The sequence below is a fragment of the Taudactylus pleione genome, unplaced genomic scaffold, assembly GCF_031769625.1.
Source record: "Taudactylus pleione unplaced genomic scaffold, aTauple2 ptg000375l, whole genome shotgun sequence".
Classification (NCBI taxonomy): domain Eukaryota; kingdom Metazoa; phylum Chordata; class Amphibia; order Anura; family Myobatrachidae; genus Taudactylus; species Taudactylus pleione.
Window position 1 is genome coordinate 645,001 of NW_028284776.1, and position 23,121 is coordinate 668,121.

Here is a 23,121-nt window from a genome sequence, read left to right on the forward strand (position 1 = left end):
TTGTCTATTCCATTTGCACAACAGCATGTGAAATTGATTGTCAATCAATGTTGCTTCCTAAGTGGACAGTTTGATTTCACAGAAGTGTGAATGACTTGGAGTTACATTGTGTTGTTTAAGTGTTCCCTGTATTTTTTTGAGCAGTGTATATACTTATGCTAGCTGCACATTGTAATTATGTCAGTGTTCTCCCCAGGCTTTATTTAAAGGGCGGTCCACCCGGCAAAATTATCTTGTTGCCCGGGACCTGCAGGATGCGCTGTTTGTCCTGTGTGCAGCGCCGCAGAAACGGCGGCGTCTTCTCAACCAATTGCCGCCAGAAGATTCTCTTCACTACAGCTCCCAGAATCATCCTGGCGCTTGCGTCTCCTCCTTCCTCTGTGTCCACCTTCTTCAGCTGCCGCCCGTTCGTCGCTCAGACAGACTCCATTACTCTTTCTTTGCCCCGTGTTCCCGGCTCACTCAGCCACACTCCGGCCTCTCTCCATCACACGCTACTCCCGCCACAGCCACTCTCCATTCACTGTGCCTTAGTGGGGATGTCAGACCCGGGCTGGGGAGGTGTGCAGACCCCTTGGTGCTGCAGAAACACTTCCAGAAGCTGGTGCCGCAGCTGCTCAGGTGTAAAAGGTGCTGGTAGAGGAGCACCCTGAAAGGTGAGGACCCCTGTCCTTGGTGTTACTGGCTGGCTGTGTGGCCCCTGTCACTCCCCGGCTGTGTGGCCCCTTCGCCTGATATTAATTCCCATTTACCCTGACTGCTGTGTGCACCCCTCCCCTCCTTACCCCTAGCACTGCCTGTCCCTAACCTCCTCCTTGCCCCCAATACTGACCTAGCTATCTACCCTTGCCCCCTCCCAACACCCAGGCCAGGCATAGTGTGCAATAAGGGGCCATGCTGTGTGGGCATGATGTGCAATAAGGGGGCATACTGTGTACATAATGGGCAATAAAGGGGCATACTGTGTACATAATGGGCAATAAAGGGGCCATATTGTGTGGGCTTAATGTGAATTGTTACTATTGTGTGGCCATGCCCCCTCCATGTAACGCTACGCCCCTTTTTGCACGAAGGCTGCCCCCCGGCTGCTACTTGATGCCACCCAGCTGCGAAAATTTTTGGGGGATTACACTGTATGTATTTCTGTGAAATTGCTTATTTGTTTGTATTAGTCATGTATGGCGCTACAGAACCTGTGTTGTGCCTTTATAAATAAAAGATAACAATATTAAAATTTGACTTAAAGATCTACTGACATTTTCATTTAGAGGCTCAATTATGCTCATATATATAAATATAAATGTGAGTGTGTGAGGTATATAAAATGTTTGTGTGCTTCATTATTTATTTATTTATTTCTTGTCTGGGGGTGATATTTTTTAATACTATCTGCGGCAGTGTGGTGAATTTTTGTTGTGTGTGGAGACGAGTGTATTAAAATTGTGTGTGGTGTATTCATACTATCTGTATTAAATGTGGAACACTGCTGATGGTCTCTATGTTATATAGGGGTCACTGCGACACTCACTACATTACATAGCCGGCACTGCAACACTGCATTACATGGTGGGCACTGCGATACTCTCTGCATTGCATGTTGGGCACTGCGACACTGCATTATATGAGGGTCACTGTGACACTCCCTGCATTACATGGAAGGCACTGCAACACTCTGCATTTTTTGGTGGGCACTGTGACACTCTGAATTAAATGGCACGACTCTCTGCATTATATGGCAGATATTGCATCACTCTGCATTACATGGCGGGCACTGCGACACTCTGTATTATATGACGGGCACTGTAACGCTCTCTACATTATATGGCGGGAACTGCAACACTGCATTATATGGAAGTCACTGTGACATACTCTTCATTACATGGAATGCACTGCAACAGTATGCATTATCCGGTGGGCACTGCAATACTCTGCATCATATGGCAGGCACTGTGACACTCTGTATTATATGGTGGGCACTGCAACATTTTCTAAATTATATTTTGGGCACTGCAACTGCATTATATGGCGGTCACTGATGCTCTCTGCATTATATAGCAGTCACTGCGACTTCCTCTACATTATATGATGGTTCCTGTGATGTTCTCTGCATTTTATGGTGGTCATTAAAATGCTCTCCGTATTGACTGGTGGTCACAGAAATGCATTCAGTGGTGTATGGCAGTCACTAAATTGCTATCAGTATTGTATGGTACTCATTAAAAATTCTGTGAGTATTGTCTGGCAGTCACTAAAATACTCTCTTTATTGTCTAGCGTCACTAAAATGCTTTTAGATTGCAGAAGAAATGAGCAATTTTTACAAATTTTCTGATATATTACTCTGCGCATGTGTCAGATTAGCAGTCCAAAATCACATGATCTGCATAAATCTGTAAATGTGAGCAGTAGCAGGTTAGAGGGATATGGGCTGTAACTGGATGGGGAGTGCTGAGTCACATAATACAACATATGTTCATTGGGATGTCAAGGCAAGGGCGTGTAATATGTTTTACGAAGTTGAAGAGTCAGCATGGGAAGGAGGGGGAGTGCCAAAATCTATCTTACCTCCGGGCGACTGTGATGAAGTTACTCCATTGGTCAGGGATTGCGATCCCGGTCTGCTTTTCCCCTGCTGTGTTGGCTATTTTATCGTCATGCACAAGGATCAGTGGCTGGGTGAATAGTCTCACAGCATACTCTCTCTTCCTCTTCCCTCTCTCTCCCACTATTCCTCACCCCTCTCTCTTTCCCTCCCTCCCCCCTCTATCTTCCTCTCTCTTTCCTCCCCACCTCTCTCTCCCTCCCCCACTCTCTCTTCCCCTCTGTCTCTCTCTCCTCCACCCTATCGTGGTTAAGCCCCTATTTTTTTTTCTGCCTGTCTCCCCCACTGATACGTTCCTTTCATGTCTCAGTAAACCCTTTCAACCCAATTTACCTCTTTACTCCCTCCTACAGAGACCTCAGATATCCTCTGCCTCTACCCTTCACTCTCTGCCTGTCATCCACTTCTTCTCCAGTTGATCCTAGTTGCCCTTCAGCTACAGGACCCGGACGTGACATGGAGTGAGGGCAAAAGTGCGGTTTCCTGCCCTGACAGCGCTATTATTTTACAGAAATAAAATTTCACTTTCCGCAAACACATAAGTAAAAAGACTACAATCATGTAATTGAACCATCAAAGAGGAATAATAATAATGATACAATGGAACGAAATAGTTCACCCCACTGGGTTAATATGTGTTCTTCGGTTCTTCTAGATGGTTAGCAAAGGAGAAACATCAAATGATCCTCCTTATGTTGCGATGGGATATAAGCCCTTTTTTCTCTTCCAGTATTTAAATATCCATATGTGGACAAAGATGGAGAGACAGGGGTACAAAATAGTGAAATACCACAATTTTAATTGAACAATCAAAAATATAGATACATCAAATATATATCATATGTGTCTAACACAACACAAAACATATAAATCCACCACTAGTAAGTAAATCAAGGCGTACCAAAAGAAGTGGGTGCATAAGAAATACACCTATACTCGCATGATCAAGATCCACACTTGCCAAGGTCAGAACTCTGTGTATCAGTATCTGCAGACAGTCAGGTAAGCGTACCCTTTGTCCCCAACACCAATGGACAGCCTGGACCTTCAGTATCACCAATGCGTTTCATCTCGCCACTGGAGTCTTTATCAAGGTGTAGTGAATAGTGATGGGGGCCATCTTAAATGCCTAAGATAGTGTCAGATTGGTGGGTCCTTTCCTGGGTGTGGAAACTGGTCTAGTTGCTATGACCTGCAAAGCCGCACTTCCAGTTTCCCGTGATTTACGGAGACCAGAAAGGCTAGACAGGAGAATACACTCTATGTATCGCAAATTTAGAAGGGCAATGAAACAAAAAGCCTTTTTTATATATACACGGGACCGGAAGTGACGCCGGTGCATTCCAGACAAACACGGGAAGTATAGGCATGCGTTCCAGATGAACATTTTCTGCCTTTTTATCAGGTTTAGGATTCTTCAAACGGGAGGAGTAAACATATTACACACTGGATTTATATGATTTGTGTTGTGTTAGACACATATGATATATATTTGATGTATCTATTTTTTTGAGTGTTCAATTAAAATTGCGGTATTTCACTATTTTGGACCCCTGTCTCTCCCTCTTTGTCCACATATGGATACTTAAATACTGGAGGAGAAAAACGGGCTTATATCCCATCGTAACATAAGGAGGATCATTTGATCTTTATCCTTTTCTAACCATCTAGAAGAACACATATTAACCCAGTGGGGTGAACTATTTTGCTCCATTGTATCATTATTATTATTCCTCTTTGATGGGTCATTACATGATTGTGGTCTTTTTACTTATGTGTTTGCGCAAAGTGAAATTTTATTTCTGTAGAATCTGTGTTTTGGGGTATCACTGCAATCAAGTGAAGAGCAGGCTCCTAAATACATTTTTATAAGCGCTGTTATTTTGTCTCAACTGTAGTATCTGGTAGAAATGTGTACCATTTGCGTGCTCGCTTCACTCACCACACTTCGCTCGCCACAGGTTACTATTCTCAATCTATGTCCACGTGGATGGTAACTGATGCCATCAGGGTCCTGTATCTGAAGGGGATCTAGCCGCAACCCTGCTTCTCCCTGTCACCCTCTCCCTGTTACCCACTGCTTCTCCGCCATCCTATCTCTCTTTCCATCACCCACTGCCTTTATCTGCCATGTGGCATATTGTGAAATTCAAATGGGACGGAGGAGGGGGATGCATATTTTTGCACCTGGGGTCACCACTCACAAGTTCTGCCACTGAGTTTGAGGTATCAAATAAAAAAAAAAATACAGAGCGCACTGGAGTGTCGAGACATAACGGTCACTGCGGCCACGGGCGCTAACCAACAGGAACCGCAGCAGACTGGATTACATTTGGAAGAGACCTCCAGGTACTGATGCAACACTGGGGCATGCATGGCAGGAATTACAGGCATCCTAACCTAGATCCTGTAAAAATATCTATTATATGTGTCCAATACTGTTCAAATTAATTTGTTAGTAGGTGAAATTGGGAGAAAGGTAGTTTGGGATTGGGTATCAAGCTTTTATAGACATGTTTGTCTATTTACAGTTCAATTGAGTATTAAATGAATCTGGCTTTTTTGTATATATTTAATATGAATCCTGCTTTTCTGTGTCTATGGGGTCAGTTCCAATTCGCAGCAGGAGATACTTTTCGCCCGAGCAATTCAGCATTGCTCCGGTGCATAGACAGCTGCTCCAAAAAGCAGCTGTCCCTGCGATCAGTAACAATGGTACTTTATTGCAGCGTTACTTGCCTTTCCTGTCGGTGGCTTCGGTACTTGTGTGACCTGAGGTAACACATGCGCAGAACCGCTGGTCACACAGTGAAAGGCAGCGGAGGGATCCACTATGATCCCTCTTTGCATCCCCGAAACGCCTTCCCACATGAAGGAGCAGGGCTTCCGAAACAAGCGCCATCTGAAGATGGCATTTGTTCTCGCAGGCAAACTTCGAAAACTTTAAGTTTTCAGAGTTTGCTGAATATCACGTGGTCCTATGGGACCGCTAATGATGAATGGCCGTTACATAAAATATGTGGAAACTAGCGTTTTCACATGTGTTACGGGCCAATTACTGAAAATAAATAGTGGATCCGGCTTTTTAAATGTATTTTATATGCATCCAATTTTTACAGTATATTTAATATGGATGCAACTTTATCAATTTATATACTATGCATCTTGCATTTTCATTTAGCTTTTCTTATGTTTGTAGAATGGATTTAGCTTTTCTTATATATTTAGTACTACTAAAATTGAATGTAAGAGGCACTGCTAGTAACATTTTAATTCTTCCTTTTTGCTTTCAAATTGCATTTGTGGCCCACACACTGCATATCCTGTAAGGCCACGCCCCTTGTAATGAGGCCACACTCATTGCAATGAGACCACACCCATTTTCAGGGAATGTGCACACTTCCAGCGTGCACAAATGTACCTACTACCGCTAACCACCCCCACTTCATCATAGTGCCCTCCCGTCATATTCTTCTGGATCCGCCCCTGACTGTGGTCATTATATAAGGGGCACTACTACTGTGGGCACTGCATAAGAGGCAATATTACTACTGTGGGCTTTATATAAGGGGCACTACTGTGGACATTGCATAAGGGGCACTACTACTGCGGGTATTGCATAAAGGGCACTACTACTGTGGGCATTATGTGTAAGGGGCACTACTACTGTAGGCATGTGTATAAGGGGCACTACTGTGGGCATTGTGTATAAGGGGTGCTACTGTGGACATTGTATATAAGGGGCACTACTGTATCTTAACATGAGGGAACATGAATAAGGGACACTACTGTGTGTCGTAATGTGAACATTCCTATGTGGTGTAATATCAATCAGGGGCACTATGTGGAGTGTAATGTGAATAAGATTGTGCTACTGTGTGGTGTAATTTGAAGTATTATTGTGTGATAATGCTCCTATCTTGTGAGACTACGCCCCTTTTTGTGACATGCTCTGTCCCTTTATAAAAGCGCAAATTTATAGATTGCAGGGTGGCGCATCGGCCCTGCTGGGATGTGTAGTTCAGCAACAGCTGGAGGGCCGCTTACTGCCCTCCCCTGGATTAAATAATATAGGTGAAAAAACTTAGCTAAATCTATGCAGTATACAGCCTTTTCTACAATTTACAGTAAGCAGACCTCAGCATAGCATCCTGTTCCTTCTATATCTTTAATTACAGTGGGAGTGGAAAGCTTGTGTCATTCACTGCTAAGTTTCTTAAATAAAAGAAAAGCTCCATAAAGACTGGTAGATCCATATACTGGGGCATGGCCAGTAATTGCGCATAGCTCATCCTATGTTAACTTTTTACTCAGTCTAATGGCGCTCATCCACTACCCGATTAAATAGAGCGACTGAACGATAACGAAATCATTATCGATCAATCGCTCGTTAATCTGGCACAAATCGGGCATGCAAATTTCGGAAACGACCAGCGTTGCGCGCTCCCGCTGGTCGTTTACGACATCAATCATCGCACGAACATGCCACTCATTCTGCCGATAATGACAGATTGGCCATGTTCGGGAATGATGGAGGGTGTCTACACTGAACTACTGATCGTTCAGTGTAGGCACTGCAGGGGATGGGAAACGACGGTACGATCACGATGTCGTAATCGTACTGTCTTTCCCTAGTCGGCATGTGGATGTGCACCTTAAGAGCTAAGGGATGGATATAGGGTTTAGTGATGTATAGGGGAGAAACACTTTCTAAGCAAAACTGCAAGCCAGGGTAAGAATATGTTTTATAATTATTCATTTCTATAGTGCCACCACACAACACAGCACTTCCAGAGAATACTGAATCTTTCACATCAGTCCTTGCCCTATTAGAGCTTACAATCTATATATCACACAAGCACACGCACTAGGTTACATTTTTGTAATAAGCCAATTAACCTACCAGAATATTTACACTGTGGATGGAAACTGGAGCATCCAGTGGAAACCCACAAAAGCACAAGGAAAAAATACACACTTTGACTAAACAATGTATTGCACCCATGATTATGAAGGCCTTTAAGTTCAAAGGAACACAGAATCAAAGTATCTAAAAGTCCACCTTTATGATTTAAAATAAATAAATAAATGACATTTAATAGACTGTAGGAGTACATTTGTAGATAAAAGGACCCTATCTAGCAGATGTATCTAATGATGCCAGGATGTAAATAACATTCTCTCTTCAGAGGGTGGGTAATATGCTATCTACGCTCTATATTAACCACCTTTGGTTTCATTTGGGTTTCTAGCAAAACAAGGCACCTACTCCAGCTAATAATAATAGGAGGATAACTGCAGTGTGATTTTGGAAATAAAGCCTGTGAATTAAAGATTTACATTGTCAAAAAAACAGGCCAACCTGTAACTCCTTACACATTATACTTATTTTCCAAGAGGTTCACTATTGATAGCTTGTCCAGTTATAAGACAATCCTATACTATCCGCGCCTTTCCTGCAGATGCAAAGAGCATACCAACCAGTAAAGGGAGAGTATTACTCCGGCAACATACAATAATAGAAAGTGTTAAGGCGGGTATCCACTTATAGATATACAAACGAGAGCACGATTACGACATTGCTGTCGTGCTCTCGTTTGTATATCTAGTGATGTGCCTAGACTGAACGTTCACTCGTTCAGCCCAGGCACATCCCTCATCCCCGCACATGCTGAACCTGACGAGATTGTCAGGTTGACCAGCATGTACGGGCGATGTCGGAAGCAACCAGCGGGCATGCGCATCGCTGGTCGCTTCCGACCAAAACATGCCCGATGCATGCGCAATTTGTAAGCGATTGCACGATAACGAGGTCGTTATTGTGCAATCGCTTGGTTAAATCGCTACGTGGACATCCCCCTTAACCCTGTCCTCAAAGCCAAAGGAATCTTAGCCCAACGTGGTGGTCCTAAACATACATTTTGGTATAATGCTAATAAGCCATGTAATTCCACCATCCTGTGTGCTATTAAGACAACAGTGTCTTTTCTTTCTGTAGCTGAGACACTGTATAAAAATGACCATTCCATTAAATAGCATTTCTGGAACAAGAGTAGTGTTGGGCACATCATCTTCTCAGTTGGTAATTTGTGTAGTCACCCTTGCCATGCTGATTCTTACAACCATACTCATCCCCCTAAGTAGCTGGTGAATCTGGCCAGTTTAGGGGCCACATGTATAAACATGGCACTAATATAACCTGCTTTCTCTGATTTACTAATGAAAGAAAAGAATCCACAGAGAGCAGGAAGCAGACTGACGTGCACCTGACAATGAAGAAATGGCACAAGAGGCCACACACCATCAGCTTAATGTATGCTGCACTATATTAGCAGGGCTGAAGTTCTATTTTTAATCTGCACTGGATTTGGGCAGGACATCTAGATCCAAGAAACTTTTCTTTTATAGAACAGACACCCAGACCCAGGGGAGGTGCCACATCTTTTTGTACAACGTGTCTCATTAACAAGATATCAGATCTCATTAAATGACTCCAGAACACTAACAGGAAACAATTATACAATGTACAATGTGGTGCTGAACTTCATTGCCTTTTTACTGAGGTCCTGCACATATTCAAATCGTTCCATTCTCACGTAATGGGACACTAGGGACAGGTATTAAGTATAACAATGGGCAGTATAGGGACGACATCTTGGTACAAAATTATTGACAAAGAAACAATGGAATTATTTTCTTAAAACATGTAGAGATTACTTTTTTTATATCCTCATATTGTAAACATATAGTATAGATTTTGTTATCAGTAAATCTAGTCATTCATTGCAATTCAATACTGTCAACTTCTGCTGCAACTTTTATTTATCTTTACATTCCTATATGCTAAATGTTGAAAATGCCATAATGTAAAAGTATTAGCAAAACTAATAATACATATGTCCTGATGGTGATGCTCCGAAATCATGCTAATGGCATTACACAATGCAAAAATGCCCTCATGTTGAAACTCTAATATCATATATCACATATCATATCACATATCACATATCATATCATATATCACTATATCGTGCAGTGCACACTCCGGTGGGGTAGTCAGTCGCATCGCCTGATCTTCCCTACATGCAGTCCAATCAGACGATGCGTCTGACGACCCCATGCAGCTAGATGCGGCAGGGGCCAACATATCCGGCGGTCGGGCATCGGATCATCCAGTGTATATGGACCACCCGATATGTCAGCGGGGGGTTCGTCCGGCGCATGGCTGGGTACACACGTCGTTTAGTGTGTACCCAACTTAGTGGTATTCCAAAACCAATAATTTGCTTTTGGTGGCACTGCAGAACAATAACTTGGTGGTGGTACTCCAGAGGCAATAAATAGCAGTTAATGGTATTCAGAAGTCAATTAAAGAAAAGCTGTAAAGTGTAAACTGAGATGAAGAAAGGGAAACATGTACCTTCTTTTGAATTACAGTGTCAGCTTCCAATGAGATGGATATAGAGCATAAGCTAACAATATATAATACTCTCATGCTATCACTCACTCACCGAAGAACCTGGGTCCAGACAGTCTGCGTTCACCAGCATAGGTGCAGCACCAGCCTGAGGAAGATAAAGCAGAGGATGTTGGACACCTCAAAGTCACAGCAGTAAATTTATGGTGTTACAAAGAAGAAGTAAATAGCAAAAAAGGAGTATGCTTTTTCCTGTTTAGAAGAGCATAAATCCTGGGCAATAAACATGTGTAAATACTGAGCACATTTACATCAATGACGTTAGCTGTGCATCTATATGCAGGAAAGCTATGGTACGCTGTTCAAAGAAAGTATTTATATATTATTATTTTACTCAAATAAATTATATGTTGTGTTAAATGCAGAACAATCGCTCTTCATTAGGAATTATATTCCCTTTCCTTGTAATGTAACAGCACTGCCACAAAGTATCCCCCTAAAAATCTATAAAAAAAGGAGGAGAAATTAACATAAGAATGGTAGACCAGTTACTCCCTTACTGCCATCACACTATGGGGGCGATGCAGATGGTCGCATATTGGGCAGTAATAATTGCAGAATTAATGTTGGATTATTGCTCAGTGCATCTCACATGCCCAATTCCCAGCCATGTTCTACAGCCCTATTGCCAGTCACCTATACCCATAGCAGCCAGGACCAGGCCATACAGTACTCATTGCACGGACTACCTCTCACCTACTCCACTTTTTATTGTATTTCTTTTTTAAGGGTTTTTTTTACATTTCCATAGCTGCAACTTGCACTCCCTGAGCCTGTCTTGCTTTGTGCTCACTGAACTGGAGTTGTGCTTCTGTATTCAGTTCTGTATCAGTAAATAGCTCTCAGAGCAAAGACCAAAGGCATTTACAGTATGAGCAGTCCTTGACATATCTAAAGAACATCTTAAAAAACTTGGGAGGCAGAATTCCTACATTGTGTTATATGTGGCTTTACACATGAATACTGCTTAAATATTAAAAAAAAAAAAAAACATTAAAGAAGGAAATATAAATAGCAAAATACATATCTACAATTCTGGACACTGGAGCTTATGGAAAGTGGAACTTATGCTCATCTGTGTAGCATAAAATACGTAATTTTGCACTATGCCCACAAAGAGAACGCATGCGTATGGATGCACTTATACAGACTTGATCCCAACTGACACTTGCTACTCCATACAAATGAATAGGTGGAACCGAGAAAGAAGGTGCATACAAAGTTACAAACGCACTCCCAGTACAGTATGGACGTGTTCTTACAAATGCGGTTAGATGAGACCTGCAGGGACACTACTAACCAATAGAGAGTGGCTTTCCCACGCTCTGACCAATCAGCGTATCCGGTCTCTACATTGCTTAGCCTCTCACAGGTAGCCGGCCTGTCATTCATTTTGCAGCTACTGGAGCAGGATATCTTCTTTGCGCAAAATGTTTTCTTTTTCCAGATGGGTTACCAATCAGATAGAGAGGATTCCACACCTCCACCCCCCTCCCAGGGTTTATGTGAACAATAAAGTGATGTATAAGGGGGTGTAGGAGATTTAGATTTTAATAAAGTACAATTTTACAGTTGTTTTTTTTTCAAAGGGTGCACTGCTGTTCTCAGTGATTGCCAAGGCATGCTGGATCCTATGACATGTAGATATACAAGTGCCAGCAAACCCGAAGTGTTTAGGCATGTCAGGGCTTGCTGGGACCTGTAGTGCAATAAACTAAAACTTTAAACTTTATTTCTGTGAAATGCTCCACAATAGCATTTGTTTCTTTATTTTTATTCTTATTAGTCAATATATAAACTCTACATATATAATACTGTAGGCAAAATGCTAAATTGTAGCCGATGCTAATTAATAGTGAGTAGTAACAATTGTTGTCAGAAAGGATGGTGACAGCTTGTGAAGGGATGACACATCGAAATGTAAACACAACAAAATGATTCCTATTCCATCATATACAGGTATGAGCTGACATTACCTAATTGATTGACACCTGCAGATGAAATGAGACAAGGCCTGGCAGATATCACTGTTTTATAAGATAGCAATAGGCTATCGCTATAATTTAAAACAGTGATATCTGCCAGGCCTTGTCTAGCAGCCATTAAAACACTGAGAGAGATGAGACATACTGCAAAGAAATGAGCTGACATGCATACAGTACTGTCCTGTCCATAAACATTACATGGCAAACAAGTAGATTGCATCTGAAATCACTTCTAAGCACTTATGCAGCGTGTGCAATTCATTTGTGTCTGGTCGTTAATGGCTGACCATGACTGCTGGCAAAACCACACAAAGGAAACTGGTTGGGTTAGAAAAATGAGGAACACAAATGTGGTTATTATTTAAAGTATATCCAGGTAAAATATGCGGGTATGTAAGATGCAGACAGTTCTGCTACCACTTGCACAGATTTATATTCTTATAAACTATTGATGAAAATAATTAAACATTGAGAGCGCGCATGATAAACTAATTTTACAATTACTTAATTACATATCCCTGTACTGTGATTGTGTAATACCACAGACTGAATGCGGCAGCAGGTGATATACATATATTCATTTCCAACCAACAGGTTACAATTTTGTTTAAGATCATTATTATCAACCTGCTACAGATTAGATGTTAACTAAAGTCTGTTTATCAGACAAGAATATGTGCACTCATTTCACAGTTATGGCCTCTGTGGGGGCGATTCAAATGTTTTTTAGATCGTGATAGTTAATGAACGCCCAGTTTGCTATTCAATTGTTCTGGGCGCTCATTAATTATCGCCCTCTTCGCCGCCTATGAGATGGTTTAACCGTGTAAAACAGCTAAACCCGTCTAAAATTCTGGTTAGGGCGCGCTAACTGCGGTTCGAGCGCCCTAACCAGGGGGTTTCACACACATCTCTGCTCGCACCCTCCTGAGTGTGTGCAGAAATGCCGGCACCGGCGGCTGTCGCACCCTGACAGAGGAACAACTGAATTGCTCTGTCGGGCGTCTTAAAAAAAAAGCCGCCAGCAGAACATTTGAATCGCCCCCTGTGAGTGCATCATCCACTAATGATACTAATTTATTAGTACAGTGACAAACTAGTGTTAGCCATAATACTTAATTGTCAGCACATTTAACATAGATTGCTTTGTGATGCTCAGTCTACTATAAAACAGTAATGACTCACATTAATATGCATGTGAAGCATATCTATGCATAATATATCCTAAAGGTGTAATGGGAGAACATAGCCATTCTGTTGTTCACTAGTGAGCATGCGTAAAAGCCACCCTGCGCGTGCGCTTCAATCGCACTGCAATTACGGATGCACAGAGGAAGCCATCGCAGAGTGAGTGTCAGGCTGTGGCTGTTTGGGGGTGGTGACGAGGAGTGGTCATAAAAGCGCAGGCGTCTATACGTTTGAATGCCGTTTCATGGGCGTACATAAATTAGCCACTGCGATTGCATACGCCCCTTGAGTACTCACTGCGTGCGATGAGACTTGCAGTTTCTGCGGCTGGTCAGACCTGGTGTAAATTGTGCATGAGGGGCCGATGTGCTTCGATGGTACCAATGTGTAGGTAGGAGTGCGGATGTGAGAAAGCAGCAGCGGGCGTCTCGATGCCCACTGCGATGTGGCAGGCATTAGCATACATTCGCAGTTGCATTCCATATAGATTTGCAGCTGTATACACAATAGCGATCCTTGCTGAATCAGGCCCTTATTCTGCAGTGCCCTGATGGTCGGGAATCTGTGCAAGCGTCTGACCCGTACTGCGCATGTGCAGTACGGGTCCTGCGTGAATGCACGCAGAGCAGCAGCAGACTGTCAGTGATTGACAGCCTGCTGCCATTTGGGGACAGAAGGAGGCGGCGACAGCCTCCGTTTCCCAAAACAGATGTGAGTCGACAGCTCTTGGGGGGAGGGAATGGGCCAGGCTTCTCCTTCAGCTGACAGAGATTCCTGGCCTCTTCCTCTCACCTGCGGCGGCCAGCTTGCGTGACCACATGGGTCTCTTAGCCGGCCGATGTACCCACAAATTATCCGATACTGCGTTGGACAACGCAGCTCAGATAAGTAATGCAGCAGGAGGCGTGATGCCCCGGCTGCATTACCTTATCTGCAAGGATGGAATTGCAAAGCTGATTGCGTGCAGCTTTGCAATTCCGTTCAGTACTGAAGTGTGTTAGGTTAAGTATATGTCGATATGAGAATGTCGACATTCATCATATAGAATGTTAGAATGCTGACATTCATCATGTAGAATGACATATTGGCCCTGATTCAGAGCCGGACGCTCTGACCAGAGCGCTCGCTCTGAATCAGGGCCCACCTCCATTAAAAAGGAGCGTCCTCCTGGACTCTCGTATAGCTGTGGGTCACCACCCACAGCATATACGAGCGTCCAACAAGATGGTCGCGATGGTCTTGACCATCGCGACCATCGGACTTGCGAGTGAAACCCTGTGGTCGGGTTTCTCAACCGCAAGGCCAGGAGTGATTTTGGCTCTATCAGAGCCAAAATCACTCCCACTGACATCACTAGTGATGTCAGTGGGGCCGGCTTCAGACGGTAGGCGTTCCCATAGGAACGCCTCCGTCTGGCAGGCACGCCCCCGGAACGCCCACCAAAGGGGGCGTGCTGTCAATCAACATCGACAGCACGCCCCCTTTGGTGCGAGACCCGGAGCGATGGAAAGTCCTTCGCTCGCCGGGTCTCGCGCATGCGCACGACGGAGCTCCCTCCGTCGTGCGCATGCGCAGTGGGGACCATCGACCCACTTGCAAGCGTACTGCCGCTCGCGAGTGGGTCTGAATGACCCTCATTGTCCCTAGTGGCCCAGCGGTGACTTATCTGCTCCAGACGGCTGCATAGAAACGTCCAGCGATGTCTTCTGGGTCCTGGCGGTCATGTGACTTCTGGATCAGACTTCCGATCCTCTCCCCTCCCCCACAGCCTATCCCTAACCTCCCTCCTACAGCCTAACCCTAATGTTGACATTCTGACAATGTCGACATTTCAAGAATGTCGACACACTGCCTGACAAAAAATTTAAGTGTTGAACATCATAATTGTCGATACTATGGATGTCGACATTGTCATTGCCGACCTTTTGACTACATCTCAGTTTAAGGGTAGAGACCTGATACGTGCAGGAACCCAGTGAAAAGAAATAGCCGGGGATGGGTTGGGCCAGTAACGGCAGCTTTAGGTATTGTTAGGTTTGTTAAGCTGTGGACAAAAGCAGCAACTGACACAGACCAGCTGTATGACCTACATATACAGCTGAAAACCAAGTCATTCCAGGCATCCTCCAGCATAATGGGCAGGACACTCTAAAGTATTCTACTGTTCAGAGCACTCCCACCCAAATCACTTACCAACAAGGCTAGCCATAGGACTCAGGAGAGTAGGAAAATAAAAGCTTACTGCTATATTGTCTTTGGACATTTATTCCATGACTGTTATATGTTTTTATTTGTTGAAAACTCAAACATGTATTGCAATAAATAAATAAAATGGGCCTGATCCTGATCCTGTAATGCAATCGCACTTCCAGCTACCAGAAGTCCCATGCAAACATCCGCCTCTGAATAGCCTGCTACTCTGTCTACACGCCTGTAACATGTCCACAGAATGTTTATGCTACCAGGCAATAACACATTGTTGCCAGCCAATAACACCCATGCAACTGCATGTGAGAGTAACCGAGATGTGTACGACTCGCTGTAAGTACATTAGGCCCATAGGCAAACGCAGGGGGAGTTTCCATCTGCCTGGAAAACCCCCCTCCCCAGCCCACACCATGACCACAATAGAAATAGTAATATAATAGATTGTTAATAGTGCTGCATGTTCTTCTCAGTATCAAATGAAATACTTAGCACCACCTGTAGATCTTTTAACATGTATCAGCCAGTAATAAATAACCTGTGCACCAACTAGAAGATCTGGAAAACATGCACTGTTAGAGATGCACTGCTATAGAGCCCAACATGTACATATATGTCCAGGGCAGTGCTATGTTCTTCTGCTGCTCCCCTAGACTCTCGGACTTGCTCCAATAGTCTGGAGTGGTGCTCACATCTAAAATAAATACGTTCAGCTCAGGCAGGATGGCCCTACAGCTGCATGTAATGGCTTACTGTGATCACTGGTCCTCTATATGCTGGAATTATTACACACAATACACTTTGTATGACACTTATTAAAACTGGTTAAGTATTAATTCTGCCTAGTGCTGGGGGCCATCATCAGTGTATTTACATCAGCCCTCAGGTACCTGTAAATGAGACGCTTCTGCATCTCTGTGCATGTTTCCTTTACGCTTCATCTGTATTTGCAGGTCCCTTCCCTACCCAATCCACAGCTCCAAGTGTAAGGATGGGCAAGTACAAAGTCTGTATACAGAACATTAAATAAGCAACAAAGTGACAAATAGGATGTAGTTATCACCATGCCATTGAACTTCTATCCTACTAAAACGCATTTTGAAGCTAGCACACAGAGCCCTTCCAAGCCCAAATAAAGCTAGTGACTTGTCCCAAATAACACAATGATTGCCTAGAGACCACTGGTTACCAAACTGGTACACAGAGTGTACTCACAGGGGCGCCACGGGACATTTAACACTTTCACACCAAAGTAGTTCATATTTTCAACAATAGATGGTGCTACATCCCTTTCCATGATGTTCTCATATGTTTTCAATATGTTTTGACTCTGGTAAGAATTGATGTAGAGTGTTTTGACCACTGTCTGGGAGGTCTAGCGAAGTTCAGAGAGTTCAGTGGCTTTCATACTGTGCACCACGGAGCAATGGAGACATTTTTTTAACATTAATTAGAAGTGTAGGAGTTAAGAAAATGATGGAAAACCACAGGCCAGTGTCGCACATTTATGAAGAAACTAAAATATCAGAAATATGATAATAGTTATTTATACTTTGGTTTTACTTCAGTAGATGTCAATCATGAAGAGCATTCTGGGTATTTCTATTGGCCTAGGGGTGCTGTGTAAATATTGCTGAGACATTAAGGGCACTGAGCCAAGAAAAGTTTGGGAGCCCCTGTTAATGCACAGCATTATGTCAAACCATCCTGTAAAACATGCACATACTCTAAACATTCAACAACATATTACACTGCCAGCAATGGACTGCCAATTGGGATTATAAGAAGATCCATTTCCACTGGGGTCTTTAATACAGCTTATCTTGCTATAATTACATGTGCTGCCAGCTTCAGCCAGCTACAAATGTGAGGTGAGCGATTGGAGACAGAACTTGTAGAGGTGCCACGTCAGGCACACTATGAATCTAGTCATGGCCAGAGGCAGAGCAGGAGATGTTGAATGGTCGTGATGGAGGTTGGCGAGAGGCTACATAGAAAGCACCATTCAGTATTATTGGCACTCTTACAGTATGGGAATGGACCCAGACCATGGATTGGCAAGGGCATATACAATGGTCCTCTAACTATTCAGCACAACCGACTCCTATAGCAATGACTAATTCTGTTTACTAACCATTGTATTTTCAAGCAATTTTTCTTTATTAGTGAACAACAGTAGATCAATTGAATGGAAGTACACTGTTAATAAAAAGCAAATATTCGTCGCACAAATAATTCAGGCAAGATGTAGGTTTCATAATTATAAGAAACGTAACTGTTTGGGGAAATAAACATTCCACACAATAGCAAGAAGAAAACTATGGGCCTGATTCAGAGCCGGTCGCTATTTGCGCTCGCTCGTCCTGAAAATAGGGGTGGCTATTCAAATGAACCGTTCGCTGTTTGCGGTCTGTTCACGCCTCTAGGTCTGAACGAGCGAACAAAACTTGCGGTCATTTTTTGGGAAACTACACCTCCTGGCCGCTCGCATCCTACGTCATGTCCGCTATTTATTAGATTAATCGAGTACATCGAACAGGGTATGAACTGCTCGCTATTCTTGTGGTTGGTTTTTGCTACCACAATTTTGCGAGCAGTTCTGGCTAAAAAATAACCCAGTGACGTGGTCAATGACGCTGCTGTTTTAATTATGCACACCCATAAAACGCCCGTTTTGACCTTTAAGCACGCCTGCGTTCGGATCTCCACTCCCCGTTTTCAAGCACCTTCCCCTGTTACCACCCACATAAGCCTCATCCTGTCACTCAAATTATCAGGCATTCACTATTTTGCAAGCACATGAATTTCGGCCGCACTGACTGGTTCGCGCATGCGTATAACGATCCGTACGCATGCGCAGTTGGGCAAACATCGGTCGGAGCGAACGAGCGGCCGCTTACGAGTGGCTCTGAATCAGGCCCTATATTTTGAATTGCTCTTCTAGTTTAAAATGAATGCATGTGCTTTAGTCTGCCTCATTCCTGTGATAACACTGGTCAATATGATTGTTTTTCACTAATAGTGACACTAGTGCAGTTTTTTTTTAAACATTCATTTTTATTAGATAGTTGCAAACTAAATGGGGATACAGAAATAAGAAACGGGAAGAACAAAGGGGGATACAGGCATGTGACACACCTAAAAACTCACACACACACACACACACACACACAAAAAAAGTCAAAATCAGAGTATAATAAAAAAAAATAAGGGCCAGATTCAATTAATCGCAAAAAGCTGCTTTTCGCCTGTTTGCGTCTTATCTCCAAATTCAATTCCAGGACGTTTTCGTCTAAGTGGAAACTCATTGCACTGAAACAGGCGGAAAAGTTTCTCTATTGAATGGCAGGGAAAAAAGTGCAAAATCTCTATTTTGGGGTGCAAATGTTGGGATTTGATTCAGAACCCTTTGGACACCCCAGGACAAATCAGCAAGAAAAAAAAAATTACCTTAGAACACCCCAAAAAAGTCATGTCGACATAGCGACCTTCTCCTTTTCCCCATTCCTTTTCCTTCCTTATATATACTTTTCCTTTCTCAATTTTTGTATATTTTATTTTATTAATTATGTTTGTTTTTACTTTATTTAGTACTGTTCGAAAGTACGATTAAATACTAGTCGATCTGGGACTTTTTTTTTCTCTCTCTTTTACTCCATGTTTTGTGACTATATTTGTCCATTGAATTTGTATTGTTATTTGTACTTATTTGGTGTTTATGTAGGCTGTTGTAGGCCATATATGCACTATGTTATTTTTGATTTCAATAAAAACAGATTATACAAAAAAAAAAAAGTAATGTCATTTTTGAGGGCAAAAAATAAAATGGGGGAGAACAGGATAAAAAGTAGCAAAATATGTTTCTTGGGGAACTGTATGGATGGGGCAGGTGTTTTTAGGATTGAGGGTGCACTCTACCCTCTTGTGCTTCTCCCTACTGTAATTTAATTAATCTCCTACTCCCCACTTGGGCAATTAACACCTGGCTGCTTACGTGGGTGTAATGGTTGCTAATATAGCAATGTTTATGATACATGCCCGTCTCCTGCTTTGTATTGTATTGTATTGTATGTCACTGGTTACTTATTTGTTTATGTACTATATAAGGCACTGCAGAACACTTGTAGCGCCATATAAATAAATGCTAATAATAATAATGCAGCAGGTGGGTTTTCCACATTTTTTAAATGTGCACTTTAGAAACACAAAAATATGCTAGCACCCATTTTCAAGTACCCCAAATTTGACAGGACTATTTATTTTTCACCAAAAATACTGTTTTCTATAATTTTTCACCAATTTGACAAATATGCTTCTAGAAAGCTATAAACACAAATTAAAGACACAAAGTACACATCTGTAATGTTATTTTGGGGTACAGACTGATTCCCCCAATTTATTCACTACTTTCCGCCTGTTATGCATTCGCCTATTTGCATTTTCGTCCTGTTCTGTAATTGATTACGGCGAATTTGTTCATACCAACCAACCACACATCTATGATTGCTACATTTCTCTGTACAAGCACAAATATTCTGTTTACTGCTGCTGTCTATTGAGACCAGGAAACTATTATCTTGCAACATTTTGGGTCCATTCTTCTTTACACATCACAATCATATGAAACAACACCACCTATCAATAGGTCTGAGCGCTACACAACCCAATTTACTAGTATACCCAGTGGGGACGGGTATCCCCACTCGTGGTAACAGCACTTACCTTAGTTAAACAAACACACACTCTGTGCGCAAGGATATCCATCCCCATTTTCCTGTACACTTCCAAGCTCCATTTTACAGCTGCATCGTGAGCGGAGGAGCAGCAGACACAGCTTGATTCCGTGCTGATTGCACAGCATTTTGGCTGCCGTTTTTTATACCCCCCCCCCCCCAGTGAAGCCGAGTCCTCTATTTAATTTAGGGGCAAATCTATAAGATGATCGCATGTTTTTAGTGAGGCACACGATCGATCGTATCACGACCTGTTGTATAGGGGCGCATGATCGTACGTGAGATAACATTGTGTGTCATAAAAGCACCAAATCGTGCGGCCGGGACTGCCAGGGAGTTCAAGGGAAATCGTATGCTGAATCGCATCTTATGTTGGTCGTACTAGTGTATGGCCAGCATTACATACTGAAGAGTTTTCTGTACCAAAGTGGCCACATTTTGTGACCTTAAGTGATAACTCTGACTCTGGACCATGAAGAGAGACACTCCAAAGGCAAAATATGACCGAAAATCATCATCTACAGACTACAACTTTTTAGGCCAGAATGAGGTGCATATTTATCATTTAAACTTACAGAAGTACTAATTTCATAAAACTTTAAACGTATGTCACAAAAAAACCCTGCCAGATGGCAAAAATCTGAATGCATTCTCGAATGCAGCACGAAAAATACATTTAGATTCAGTTTATTTAGTTCTTGTGAAAGAAAAAAAGTTAATTTTTTTAGACCAGTGTAATGTATGGGTTGTATTAAATTAAAATATAGGTGTTCATTAAAAGTAACTAGGATTCTATTTCCTGTGCGGTTATAGAAGACTATGTATAAAGGCTATATATTACTATGTCTACCAGTTTAGTATGTAAAAGCATGGTTTTGTCCCAAGGGGAAGGGGTGAATTAGAGTTTATCCCTGCTTGTCCCTGACCGGAGGATCTAGAAGAGGGATGTTCCTTCCTTGAGGAGAAGGTAGAGGGTCCTGTGCCTAGGGGATCTGACTGCAAACTAGTTTTCCTGTGGGAAGTGTCATGAAAAGGGCACCACTGAGAAACATATTCAGCTACTACTTTCAACAAGCAAGCTTAGGAAAATATGTACTAGCCATTACTGTTTTCATGATATAATTGCATAACGTTTAAAAACCCTGCCCTACGTCCCTCTTCTGACAGCACATTCCCCCTCTTGTACCTAAAAAATCCACAGTCTCAACCCAGACAATAAGTATAGTAAGGAGCAATCATGATGTTTACATTTCCAAGTGATTTCAAGTGTAGGGATCACCAAAAGGGGCAGACTTTGGCATGAGATGGTCAGCTTATCATAGTATATACTATAATTTCTACCTTTGCATTGTAAGCTTTTTGTAAATAATTTTACCTTTATTTCCTTTGTACTTGTGTATGTCTTTACAAATTTTTCAGCGTAATGTAGAACCGGACATACTAGATAATTTTAATCCGTCACTTAGTGCACAATGGGGCAGATGTATGAAGCTCTGGAAAGTGATAAAGTGCAGAGTGATAAACGACCAACCAATCAGCTCACAAGTGTCATGTTACAGGCTGTGTTTGAAAAATGACAGGTGGGAGCGGATTGGTTGGTCATTTATCACTCTGCACTTTATCACTTTCCACAGCTTCATACATCTGCCCCATAGATCCAATTCTCTACCCCTCCACCCTGCTCTCAGTCCTAGCCTTAGCACATAAATCCAATTCTCCATCCCCCACCTTGCTCTCAGTCCTAGCCTTAGCACATAAATCCAATTCTCCATCCCCCACCTTGCTCTCAGTCCTAGCCTTAGCACATAAATCCAATTCTCCATCCCCTACCTTGCTCTCAGTCCTAGCCTTAGCACATTAATCCAATTCTCCACCCCCCACCTTGCTCTCAGTCCTAGCCTTAGCACATAAATCCAATTCTCCACCCCCCACCTTGCTCTCAGTCCTAGCCTTAGCACATTAATCCAATTCTCCACCCCCCACCTTGCTCTCAGTCCTAGCCTTAGCACATTAATCCAATTCTCCACCCCCCACCTTGCTCTCAGTCCTAGCCTTAGCACATTAATCCAATTCTCCACCCCCCACCTTGCTCTCAGTCCTAGTCTTAGCACATAAATCCAATTCTCCATTCCCCACCATGCTCTCAGGTTGGGGGTCCAGCACCAAATCAAATTATTTATGGCCAATGTAATATAAATATGTGGACAAAGAAGTACAAGCCTGTCCACCACCACATAACTGAACCTAAGGATGACAGGTAAGCACAATTTACTTCACTTTACTACTTTACTTATTTTTTGTATGAATTTCTCAAATACAAACTTAAAACGTAGGGGTGCCGTGAAAACAATGCTGATACTCTAGGGCGCCGTGATTCAAAAAAGTTTGGGAACCACTGTCGTAACACATAAATTCAATTCTATATCCCCCACCTTGCTCTCAGTCATAGTCTTAGCACATAAATACAATTCTCCATTTTCCCACTCGGCTCTCAGTCCTTTCCTTAGCACATAAATGTAATTCTATATCCCCCCCTTGCTCTCAGTCCTAGCCATAGCACGTAAATCTAATTCTCCATCCCCCACCTTGATTTCAGTCCTAGCCTTAGCACATAAATCCAATTCTCCATCCCCCACTCTACTCTCAGTCCTAGCCTTAGCACATAAATCCAATTCTACACCCCCCACCTTGCTATCAGTCCTAGCCTTAGCACATAAATGCAATTCTCCATTTTCCCACTCTGCTCTCAGTCCTAGCCTTAGAATATAAATTTAATTCTATATCCCCCACCTTGCCCTCAGTCCTAGCCATAGCACGTAAATCTAAAACTATATCACCCACCTTGCTCTCAGTCCTAGCCATAGCACGTAAATCTAATTCTCCATCCCCCACCCTGATTTCAGTCCTAGCCTTAGCACATAAATTAAATTCT

The 23,121-nt window shown here is 42.7% G+C and overlaps 1 protein-coding gene across 3 annotated transcripts in view; it reads right to left on the reverse strand.

The window, feature by feature from the left end:
- DLG3 (discs large MAGUK scaffold protein 3) overlaps positions 1–23,121 on the reverse strand; it is a 237,297-nt gene that overhangs the window by 143,617 nt on the left and 70,559 nt on the right. For all 3 annotated transcript variants that reach the window (XM_088444989.1, XM_088444988.1, XM_088444986.1), the window contains one exon: positions 10,113–10,166. In XM_088444989.1, coding sequence (XP_088301115.1) covers positions 10,113–10,166 — 54 coding nt within the window. The remainder of the gene's footprint in view (positions 1–10,112; positions 10,167–23,121) is intronic.